A 13,552-nucleotide genomic window follows, 5' to 3' on the forward strand; every position below is an offset into this window, starting at 1 on the left:
CATAATTTTTTTTAAAACACCGTTTGTTGATGTGGAATTAGATGTGAGGGGTATTGATAGAGGATACATATGTTCTTTCCAACTCATTAGTCCAATTGATAGTAAAACTGTTCGACAACAATTGTGTTTTACTTCAATTCATTTTCCTTCGATCAAAATCATTACAATACAAACACAATTGATGATATTTGCAATAGAAAAACCGATCAAAATCAGCTAATAGTGTTTAAAAGGAACAAAATATATGTGGAATCAGATGTGAGGGGTATTGATAGATAAAACATTTGTTCTTCCGAACTCATTAGTCCAATAGATAGGAAAACTGGACAATAATTGTGTTTTACTTCAATTCATTTCAACAAATTAGAAAACAAATGAGACTAACACACAATTTGTTTTCATTCCTTCGATCAAAATCATTACAATACAAACACAATTGGAGATATTTGCAATAGAAAAACCGAACAAAATCAACCAATAGTGTTTAAAAGGAACAAAATAGATGTGGAATCAGATGTGAGGGGTATTGATAGAGAATACATATGTTCTTCCGAACTCATTAATCCAATAGATAGGAAAACTGTTCGACAATAATTGTGTTTTACTTCAATTCATTTCAACAAATTAGAAAAAAAATGAGACTAACACACAATTTGTCTTCATTCCTTCGATCAAAATCATTACAATACAAACACAATTGAAGATATTTGCAATAGAAAAACCAATCAAAATCAGTCAATAGTGTTTAAAAGGAACAAAATACGGGTGATTCAATTTTAATAGGAAAATGGCGTCGTTGAGGTACCTGAAGGAAAAAAATTATTTTAAGTGACTCTAAATGGGCTAATTATAACATACTACTAAAAATAAGGGACCATTTTTGTTAATTTTCTTCATCTTCCCCATAACGCCTCAAATTTTCTGTTTTCTTTCAGTTCGGCCTGAGAAGGAATTTCTACCTCAACGACGGCGCAATACAGAAAGGTATGCCATTTTTTCCGTTTAGCCATACATTTTGAAGTTGAAATTTGAAATTTTGTGTTTTCGATATTGTGATTTTTTGGAACTTGATGTTGTATTTGAACGTATAATTTTTGGGATTTTTGTGAATGGAAGTGTAATTATTCCCTAAAACTGTTGAAAATCTGATCTAATTTCACGATGAAACAAGTATTTGAAGATAAAAATTTCAAATTCTGATTCAAAATGTAGGGGGAAAGCTGGCTAGAATTTGATTGACTGGATGCAGTACATATCCTGAACCAGATCTAGATTATAAAAAATAAATTTATGTAATCAGCAATTTTTCTAAGATTCGTAAATAGGAAGGTTTGGAAATTGATTATCAGAGCCGATAGTTAGTAAGTAGTCGAGTGTTGTTGTGTGGGAGAGGTAGGAAGCTAGCCTCATCCCCTCCCCTTCTAGTAGTAGTTTTAGTTCGATGCTATCAGCTAATTGTGCTATCATATTTTTCCTGCTTCGGAAAATTCTCTTCTGAGCCAAGGTCTATCAACAACAGTCTCTCGATCTCACAAAGATAGGAGTAAAGTGAAATGGAACTATCCTTGCAACTTTGTCCCTAGATTTCTTCCTTCCTTGAGGGAAGTTCTCATTCGAGGATTTGAGAGGATTCTCATCTGGTTCTTAATCAGCTAAAGGAGTAGAAGAGGTCTCACCCAACGGACAAGTAAACACTTTACCTACGCTAAAATCAGATGATACCGAGTCATTGGAAATGTCTGTGTTCATTTTATCGTCCTCAGACCTACTTGTGGCACTACAGAACATGATATTGTTGCTGTTGTCTTCGTGAATATGAACCAGACCATAAACTTCAAATCCTAAATCCACATGTGTGCGATATCATAGTTGGCATGGCTACAGAGGCATAAGAGAGGTCTGCCATGTTCGATATAATTACTTTGTTAATAAATTGATTTTATCTTTCCGGTTCATATATTTTGCTATAATTAAACATGTCCGTCCTCGGTGGTCCAGCAATGTGTTGAAGTATTATATAACATGAATAATTTCCTGGAAGAGATTCATACAACTAAATATCAATTTTTTATATAAAGAAGGTAGGAGATATTTTGTTTTGATGATGAATATAGAGAAATAGGGAAAGAGAATCTGATGTTTTCCAATGATAGAAAAAGATGAAGCTAATTTCGTCATGTGGCCTCTTGTTTTCTTGTTGGATCACCAGAACAGTGTGTTCACAAACACAAGGTTGTGCCCATTCTACGTGCGAGGTTCTCAGTTCTAGAATTAGAATAACTGTCCTTCCTGATATCCAGAGGAGGTAGAGCTTCAACAGTGGTCGTTGTTCGGTTTTACCTGTAGGAATTAGGTCAGACACCTTCTAAACTTGGTATAATATAGTTGTGTTCAGATTCTAAGGACTAGTTATTCAAATCGTGGTTTTCTTTTGTTGTTCTTTGAATAAACTACTGCAACCACAAGAACATGTCCGGGTGTAATTCCACAAGTGAGTCCTGGTGAGGGTACCTTGTACGTAGACATTACACCTACCTTTGTGTGAAGATAGATTGTTCTCGATAGGTCCTCACTATCAAAGAAGGATAGAAAGGAAAATAACGACTGCCTTGTAATTAGTTTTACAATCTCTTTTTTCCAGTATATAGCTCATAGCAGATTGACAAAACAGTAGCAAAGTAGGAGGCGGATCTAGAGCTTTTGCCAGACTCTGTATCTATGGATCCAGTTATTGTTGTAGTAGTATAACTTGAGTTTTTTTGTAGGAATCCGCAAGTGTTTAATCGGGTATCTGTCCCTGCTCGTCCTGAAGATGCAATGGGAGCTTCCAGTGGACCAAAGCGGCTATCTGGTATGCAGAAGCAAGCACTTGCTCTATATAGAGGATTCTTAAGAGCAGCCCGCTCCAAGCCTGCTGAAGAAAGGAGGCAAATCGAGTCAGTTGTATCCACTGAGTTCCGCAAAAACTCCAAGCAAGTTGATCGTAAGAATTTCATTTATATCGAGTACTTACTTCGTCGTGGTAACAAACAACTTGATCAACTCAAAAGCCCTGATACTGTTGGATTGTCATCATTAAGTGTTGATTCTTCACAAACAACAGGTTCATCCTCCTCCTAGATTTTGTAAAGAAACCACTCTTTTTTTCAACTATTACAATGAGTTGGTTGATTATATAACATCTCTTTTGCTGGGATTATCATACTGAGTATACTAGTATTCAGAAACATTTATATGGTGTTAAAAGAGGATTTTCATCGAGGCTCGAGAGATGGAATAGATTACATTTACGTTTCTTCAATAAAAATTCAAGCTCGACTTGATAGTGTAAAAATTCTTTACAAGCATATCCTATGATTGAATGATAGTTTTTGTAATAGTAGATTGTTTCATAATGTATGATAACATGTACTAATAGGTTAGCATTTTATCTATTTTTACTTTTCTTCATATGTCCTTACCAACACAACAATAACACTTTAAGCGAAGCGACTTTACTTTTTTATCAGAAGTTGAATCGATCATCAGAATAAGAATTCAGATACATTTCGGTCAAAGTTGTGTTATGCAGAGTTTAAATTCGAGAATTCTGATTAAGAAGGAGTAGTTTCAAACTTGCACATTTTTTTTTTCTTTTGATTAAAAAAGAAATTCTGCACCTCAAAAGTCATACTAAATGTCATGTCAAGTCAAAGGTTTGTATTGTGATATTTAAATGCGTCAAAAACTCAAAATATTTACATGTTCATACTCAAATTCAAAGTAATTCAAGAAATACACATCCTTTAAAAAAATTGCAGCCCATACGCCCCCATTCGTTAAGGTTTGTAATTTCGCTTAACAACGCAATTATCGATCTTAATAATATCAATACAATATATGATACTGATTTAGTATTCGTTAATCGAAATCAGTTGGAGCGGGAGGAGGTGGTATATATTGCAATTATTTAGCGGAGTATAAATATAAAGAGGTATATATTTGTAATTATTTTGTTTTTATGAGGTTTTTGCTTAGTTTCCCTATTTTTGTATGGTTGATTTTGGAACTTTTAAGATTTCTCACTTTTATGGTTTTTCACCTCTCAATGTTTAAAGCCCAACAATGGTCAATTTTCTATTTTTGGCCCAAGTTAAATTTGGGCTCCTTGTAAAATCCACAAAATATTAATGATTTTTCAGCCTATAATTTTAAAAAATACAAAGCAAGGAATCAAAATTTCTTTATATTATAATGTATGAGCAATTTCAAAAATATAGTAGATAATAGCAACCTAATTAATCTGAAAGGATTTATGTTAATATTAGTGCAACAATTTGTGTATGACCAACATTTTAAAAATACTTTCAAAGATAAGTTATTCTTATAAATTTATGGAAAAACAACTTTTGTTATTACTCAAAAATATGTTGTTTTTTTTCTTCAAAATTTGGTCCAAACTTTCTAGAGTACGATATTTGAAAAAAATAATAATAGGTTCGATTTATATAGTGAGAAAAACAAAGAAGCTTTCTGGTGAGTCTTCCAATAAAGAAGCTATGTTTCTCACGTCAGTAATTTGAGTTTATAATTAGATCTATTGTCTATCGATCTTTTAAGATTTTTTACACTACAAAAAAATCACAGAACGCGATGTAAAAAAAAGGTAAAAGTAATAGTAAACTTAGGTAAAAACAAGTTGATAACAATTGGTGAATTTTTTATAGGATTTCATGAATTGAATTTGGACATAAACAAGAATGTCTCTACCTCTTTGTACAATATATGTACTTTACACATCCAATGAATGTTATCCAATTACAGAAATATGTCACAATCATTTATCTCTTTTTTTTAAATTATTTTTTTCTTTTTTTTTGTTCTGGTCCCAATTTTAATTACCATTTTTCTATAGTGAGATTTTAATTATTTCCAGTTAGTTACTACATGACAATTTTGGTAGCTAGGATGAGTTAATAAGCATTTATCATATGATAAATTAGTGAAACAAATTAGGACAGAAAACCATTGGCACTTTTGATCTGAATTTTGGTTTAGTGGTAAAAGTGTAACACGTGATTTATATACGCGATAAAAACATATTATAAATTTGAATTTTGTCGTTGACAAAAATTTAATAGATATAATTAGAGTAAAGTTGGAAATAAAAGTTTATTTATCCATTCAATTTTGAATCGTGTAAGACAATCTTAAAAGATTTTCCGATATAAAAAAAAATATTTTACTTCTGGAAAGGTGTTATCTTAACCTTCACAAATATACGTGTTGGATAAATTGGGATTTATATGTTAAAAGTAGTATTCTTCGTCTCAATTTACGTGATATTTTTTGGATTTTGAGATTTAAATAAGTTTTTCTTTGATTATAAATTTTTCAGATATCTTTTAATTATTTTAAATTGCCTATTATTATTACTTACAGTATTTTTTACATAGTTTACAAATATATAAATTTCATTTTAAAAAATTGAAAATTTCACGCATAAATTTTCGATCAAATTTTATTTTGTAAAAATGAAAAATATCACCTAAATTGAAATGAGAGAGTCATGTGAGTTTTACCTTAAAAAAGAAGAAAGAACATGTTTTTAGAGACTTAGAAGAATTGTTGTTTAACACATGATTAAGTTAAAGATATTGAGCATCAATTGTGACTCATTTGAAAAATAGATTGATTGAAATAAAAATCACCCAACATATTAAGAAAATCACTATTTTTTCTTTCAATTGTTGTTTCGAAAAAAGAAGTTTAATTCGTTTTGATAATTTCATACATCATTTTCAATATAAATTATAATTAATTTGACTTTATTATACTCTTCATTTATCCAACGCTCTTTAAATTTTAATATGAATATCAGATATCTAATGGAAAAAATAATATCACATGTCTACATTATTGTTAAGGTAACATAACAAAACTAAGAGATGATATTATTTATATATTTTTTTCATAAAAATTAGTTAAGTTAGGCTTATAATGTCACATGTCCATCAATGATAGATGTACTTGGCCTTACCATGTATTAAAAATAATAATCAAAGATTGTTAAATTAATGCAAGTCCTATCAAAATAATTCCTACATTAAATGCATTGAGATATTCCATCTTAATAAATGTATATTATATATATATCTTGACAACTTTGTATTTCTGTTTTTTTTTTCCTTTTTATTTTATTCTTCATTGTCGGTTAAAATAGTTACTATATATACATATTTTTTTTATAATAAATATAAAAGAAATATTAATTTAATTTTTAATTTTTTTTAAAAAAAATTATAGGTGTTAGGATCAAGCGTTTACAAATCATAACAAAAGTTATACCTAATAAAAAAGACGTAATTTTATTTCTTAATTAATTACATCAAGCAAGCGTCATGTTTGAGAATCATGACTCTGACCTGGACCACCCAATTCCTCGTGGACCTTGTCATCGGCAGGATGTTGACATGACTCAACAACTACTTCAAGCAGAATATTATTTTTGGGAATCAAACTCACGACATTGACTCTAAACGTTAACCATCATGCAAAAAATAACAGCTAAATAAAAAACACACAACTTTATTTCTTAACTAAATTCACAAAGCAACCGTTATCATCTTCGATCATGATTCCGATCCGAACCATCCAGTCTCTCGTAAACTTTGTTATACACAGAATATTAACATTACTCAACAATATATTAATTTTACGTGTGTTATATGCATAGCTTTTATCATTTGTTACATGAATAGAAATGCATGCATGCTGCAAAAAGAATAGATCGATAATAAAACGAAATTTTTTCTATAACTTTACTTTTTCCCCCTATATTTGATAAATATCAATCGTCTTCATAAATATTCTTTTACATATATATTATGACTATTAAAGATAAACCTTTCATTTGATGAAATTACAATTGGCCTTAGGTAGTAAAACTCTCAGTTATTACACGCGATTGTATATTATTAATACTATTCAAATCGAGTTCAAATTTAATAGGTAAATATATAAAGACCCAAAAATCTAAACTGAAAGTCGCAAATAATATAAAAACTATTTATACTGACAAATGCATGATATTTTCATCTTTTTAAATAATTTTTTGGAAAATATTCAAATCAAACATGTGGTGTAGCCTTAGTTTTGATTAAAATTTAAAACACACGTCCAATTGACAAAGATAACATTTTTTTTTTCTTTCTGCAAAATGGGATTATATTGTGGTTAAAAAAATAATTTTATAAAAAAATTGGAAACATATTGGGGAACATTGTGCAATAAAATTTCTTTTGGTTTGCACAATCATATTTTAATTAAGATATCTTGTCCAAGATATGTTTTGAAAGAGTTAAAATATATATATTAGAAAAAAAAAACTCTAGGGTGGTGTGGAATTATCTCTTTGCTTCTATTTAGTTATTATTATTATGTTTGAGTTGTGTTGTAGTGTGTGAATGAAGTTGAAAAATACGAAAAATATTTTTTAAAAGATATTAGTTATTTTTAATGATGTGAAATCTTTTAGAAAAATTGCGTTAGTTGGTTCAAAGCAGATAATATTATTACAATATTATCTCTACTCGTAGCTTTGAACATGCATAGACAGAAAAAAAATCAGTAGTCTTACAATTATAAATGCTCAGTTGATATAGGTGATATAGATTTAATTTAATTTCAAGTTGACAGATGAATGATAATGGATCATGTGAAACTTGATTCAGCAAAGAGATCGTTCGATATCTCTTAACGAGGTCTCATATGAAAAGGTAGAAAGAAAAAAGAAACTACTATAAAATATTGAACAATCTTAACTAATAGTTTAGAAAAAATTATACGAATATGATTCAAAATGAAGCATATACACGTTATTTAAGAGTGTGTACAAATTAGCTAGGTGGGATGACCAGGTTGCGATAACCTTAACTCAATAGCCTTTCTTTAGAGTAAAATTTGTCAAAAATAATCTTTCTGCTTTTATAAAAATAAAAATAATATCTACGTACAATCCTTCTAACCAAACTTATAAAGTAACCATACTTAAAACATTTCATATTGCAATCAAATCTTCATATAAACAAGAAGTGACACTTGCCAAAATAAATAGAACATAATTTCTACTAATTAAGTTAAAAGGTACCTTTAACTAACAATATTTGATCCCACACAAACATTGATAATGTTTTTAAAAACAACTTCCACATTGTTTGTCTAAATGTTTAAAAAAAGGAAAAATCTTTTTGGCCAGAAAATTCAGTTAGAATTTGATGAGAATAATATCTTTTCTATTTTATTTCACTTTTTAAAATATTTATATTTTTAACTTTAATACCTTAACTAGAAATTAAAAAAAAGATCAATTTATTTTTAAATTAAAAAATTATAGTTTTTTGAATTTTTTAATCAAATTTTTTGATGCACTTTTCAAAACTTAATTACCAATCACTACCTAATAACTTTGTGAACTAATCAATCATGTTTGCTTTGTATTCAAATATCACAACAAAGTAATTTTCACACAAATTAAAATATGACTTTTTTTCATCACAAACAAACAAACTATTTATATATATAGTAAGACATACATCACATTCACAAAAAGCTAATTTCACCACAACCAAACAAGTATATCTACACTTTATTTTATTTTTCAAAATAAAGTTCTCAATATTATTAGAAAAACAAAAGATTTTACCACCCCAAATTAATGAAACAATTTATATTATAAAACATAATTCTCTCATCTTATTTTCAGTGGATCAACTCATCACTAGAAAAACACATAGTAAAAAATAAAATTTTATTAAAATATCAAAAAGTTTTCGAATTTTTTCATTTGAAAAGACTACTATTTTTTTATGGCGTATTTAGTTAAAGTATTTGTAAAAATAACCGATATTTTTCAATGAAAATTTTGATTTAAAAAATATTCATCTTTCAATAAAATAGAGTGTCATCTAGCACTCCGCCCCGACCCATTCCATGCTTTCGAGCAATTTTTCTCATAAAAGTTAGATCTTTTTTCTTTTCGTCTTCAATTAAAAGAACAATAATAGAATGAAAATTTAAACGTAATCAAATTGTTTGTAACACATGTAACGATGTAACATCACCCTCTATCTTCCAACAATATCATTTTTTTTCTAATTCAATCAAAATCGAAAATCGTTAAAATAGAAACCAATATATATTTGAATAAAACAAAATGATAAATCAATTATCCAAATATAGTTATAGCAAGATACAATAGATTATACTAATATTATTACTTTTATATATATATATATACCATCCAAAGCAACAAGCAATACTTTGCGATACTTTGTTAGACATGAATGTCTCTATTGTCTGTCTCATGAAGACACAATATCTGTGAGTAAAAAGATTTTATATTATTATTTTTTTGTATATAAAATGCATTTTTCTTAGGATAATAATATATATTTAGGGGTAGAAAAACTAGGCTCTAGCATTAACATTATTATTAGTGTTGGAATATTATATTCTTACGTTATATATGTCAATACTAAAATTGGAACACGTAATTGTATTTTGGTTAAATATATTCAAATTAGTCAAACTAATTAATCTTTTTTTAATTGTTTAGGAGGTAATACATATTGTTACAATTGTCATATATCTATGCACTAAAATTGATCAATAGGTCATGAATAATATGTCAAAAGTTTTTTTGCACATGAAGTAGGTAGCTGAGATTTATATTAACGGACATACACGTGTCATAATTTTATTCATTGATTTGATATTTATTAAATATTGAATCGACGGATAAGATTGTGTCAATTGTCCCTATTTGGTCTAATGTAATAGACATATATGCTCTGTGTTTTTAGTGATAGAGACAATAATATCTCAAAAGTATGACAAAAGATATTCTCATATTATTTATAATTATTCGAATATATTTATCGTTTTTCCATCAAAATTTAAAAAAAATTATACAAAAGAATCAAATAGAGATATTTTAATTTTATAAAAAAAAATCTCCTATCAAGTATCATACGGATCATAATTAAGATTTATAAATGATTGAAAAGATCAAAGTACTGTTATGCCTTTTTATATTAATTCTTGTCTATTTAGGATCGAGTGCTTGAAATTAAAACTAAAAAGGGAAAAGAAAGGCCTAGAAAGCAACTTGACTACAATTACTTGAAAGTGGAAAAATTGACAGCAAACAGACCTATATATATATATATATATATATATATATATATATATATATATATATATATATATATATATATATATATGGCTGTTCAAAATCGAATCGAAACCGATAAGGTGAACCGATAAAAAAGTTATTGGTTTATAGTATTAGTTTAGTAGTTTTGATAACGGTTTTGATTTTTTTTGATATCCGATTATCGGTTCTTAACGGTTTAAAGTTTTTTCTTAACGAATTAACTGATAACCCGATAGTAAATTAAATATTTATATTTATAACATTTTGTATATAAAGTCCTCGATTTAGAGTTTAATTTCCTACTTTTATTTTTTGTTGTTTCAAACACTTGATTATTCTACGATGTAAAAGCGTTTGCTCTTGAGCAAAGATGTAACTTGTGAACTCAAGTACATGGTTTATTTGGTTTGTCACCTTGTTTCTAAGTGATTTTCAATATTTTTTTCTTTTGGGTCAAATCTTAACGGTTAAACCGATAACGATCAAAAATCGATAAGCCAATATCTTAATGGTTTTATAATGGTTTAGCATCACTACAAATCAATAACCAATAACCAACCCGATAAACATCAAAACCAAACCGAATTTATCGATACACAACCCTATATATATATATATATATATATATATATAAAATACTATTTCTTGGTCCATGTATTTGCATCTTATTATTTTGTTGTCAGATTTTTTTTTAAAATTGAGGTTTTATCGAAAACAATATTTTAAGCTACAAACGTGAAGCTAAGGTTTAGTTTATTTCTCCAAAAATATGATTAACTACACATTTCCATCTCAAAATTAGTATATATATTTATATAATAACAAATATGTAAAGGAAATTCAATAATAAATAAGTCATATATACTTATTATTGGATGGAGTTCTTGATTATTATTATTTTTATTAGTGAATTTAATTGCGCTATGCGCGATTTTAAATTTTTTATATAAATTGTGTTTATATATTTCTAATAAAATTTACGCACAAATTATACTTCCATTTCAATTATTTCTTTAAAAGATTTTTAATTTATATATTATTTATTATTTATAATCACTTAAAAGTTCTAAATCTTCTATAGGTACTCGTGTAATAAACTTATAAGTGAAAGAAAAAAATAATTATTTTTCTTAATAGAAAGTAGAGAAAGAAAAGAATTTCAAGAAATTTTGTATATATTTTGAGCTTATATATAAAATTGTTTTTAAACTTTTTTTTTTTTAAAAAATGAAGAATCACAAATACATTTACAAATATACTTATCAAAAAAAGAAGAAAAAAATAAGAACCACAAAGTATATTGTCTATATCGATTTTTTGAACGTTGAGACTAAATGAATCATAAGAAATTTAGAGAAAAACATCATTATACTATTTTTTAAAATAAACCAACAAATATTATAAATTATCTTACAAAATTTTTAAAAGTATTGAATTTGACAATCTCTAAAAGTAATGAATTAATAAAGAAATGATAAAATAGTTCTCAATCAAAACAATACATACCTTAATTTGGCCGTAAGAATGAATTCATTAAGTTTTATCAAAATAGAATATTTAATAGCACATGAATTTCTCAAAATAAAGTATGAAAGATGCAAATTAAAAATAAAATATTGTAAATCTGCAAAGTAGAAATTGATATTATTCCTTTGACTCCTTTAAACATATACCTGCAAAATAAGAAGTTCGACTCTATATGTTGGAACCAATGAGTACATGTAAAAACTGAAAATGAAAATTTGAAAAAAAAAAACACTCAAACAAAAATATTTAACCATAATATCCTAAATAATTGAAATGATAGCAATTTTTGTCATATGTAATAACAAACTACTTACAAAAAATAAAAATAAAAAATCTTAAGCACTTCAACTACTATATATAAAATTAGGGAAACAACATTAAACTTGTTACTCATCATGTGGAGGATAAAAGCATTTCTTTAGTCTCGAATCTTGATTATCTTACGCTCCTCTAACATGCTCCTTTGAACATATACCTACAAAATAAGAATTTCGACTCCATATGTTGGAACCAATCAGTACATATAAAAATTGAAAATGGAAATTTGAAAAAAAAAATATTTAACCATAATATCCTAAATCATTAAGATGATAGCAATTTTTGTCATATGTAACATGCATTTTGGATATTTATATAGTGATAGATGAAGTCATGAGAATTAAATATAAGGAAGATAAAAAATCATTTTATTTTGTAGAATAGCCCTTTAGGAGGAGTTATTAGAGGATTAATGATAGTCTTTTGAGTTTCATAAACTTATTTTTTTTAATGAGAAATAAAGAAGAGTTAATGAGGAAGATATAATTAAAAAATATAATTTTAAAGTGATTTTTAACCTATCATATAAATAAAAAATAAATTTTTAATTTTAAAAAAAAAAGATAAATATGAATGGTGACCATTGAGATTGAGATTTGCCACATCACCTAATCTTTTATTTAGCTTTATTATATATATAATTTTTTTTATTTATAAAAAATAATAAAAAATAGAAGGTATAAATTATAATAACAATAAAAACTAAAAAATTTATAATAATATAAACTTGAAAATAATATGTAGAAAACGGACATTAGGAAAAAAATATTATAAAAATGAATTTTTTTATGTTTGAGGCAATATGGTAGCCTTTTGAAATTACTTGATTTAAAGAAGGTGTAATTATCATTAAATAACTAATTAATAGTAAAATATATATACACATAAAATTATTGTGTAAGAAATAATTTAAAAAGTCATATTTTTTTTAAAAAAATAGAAAATATTTTTCTGGTCATTGAGGCATGCCACATAGGCGGAATGAAGATCCTCATTTATATATATATATATTGATTGTATGGAGTTCTTGATTTTTTAAATTATTTTTTTCAAAATAGAAAGACCTAGAAAGCAACATGACCACAATTAGGACCTTTGAAAGAGAATAAATGAGAAAATATAGGAGGGGGCCTTTGCTATAAAAATATTTGGAAAAGATAAACAAAATAAAAATTGTCAACAAACAATTCATATTCAGTATAATCTTATAAATAAGATAAAAAAAATATTGTATATGTAATCTTATCTCCATTTTATGGTAATATAGTTGGTTGATTCAGTTCAATTTTAAAATTTATCGGTTTGAATAGATGAACCGTTACAAAAATATTAAGATATTGACTTATCAATTTTTTATCGTTATCAATTCGGTTATATATCGATTTGACCGTTAAGATTTGACACAACAAAAATATTAAAAATCACTTAGAAACAAGGTAACAAACCAAATAAAACATGTACGTGAGTTCACAAGTTACATCTTGCTACAGAACAAACACTTTTACATTGTAG

The 13,552-nt window shown here is 26.9% G+C and overlaps 1 protein-coding gene across 1 annotated transcript; it reads left to right on the top strand.

Moving 5' to 3' along the window:
• Positions 1-856: 856 nt before the first annotated feature.
• On the top strand, positions 857-3,434 carry LOC101265269 (succinate dehydrogenase assembly factor 1, mitochondrial). Its single transcript, XM_004246673.5, has 2 exons — positions 857-984; positions 2,766-3,434. The coding sequence occupies exon 2, from the start codon at positions 2,818-2,820 to the stop codon at positions 3,118-3,120; it is 303 nt and encodes a 100-aa protein (XP_004246721.1). The 5' UTR covers positions 857-984; positions 2,766-2,817; the 3' UTR covers positions 3,121-3,434.
• Positions 3,435-13,552: the final 10,118 nt, after the last annotated feature.

Source organism: Solanum lycopersicum, chromosome 9, assembly GCF_036512215.1.
Source record: "Solanum lycopersicum chromosome 9, SLM_r2.1".
Lineage (NCBI taxonomy): Eukaryota > Viridiplantae > Streptophyta > Magnoliopsida > Solanales > Solanaceae > Solanum > Solanum lycopersicum.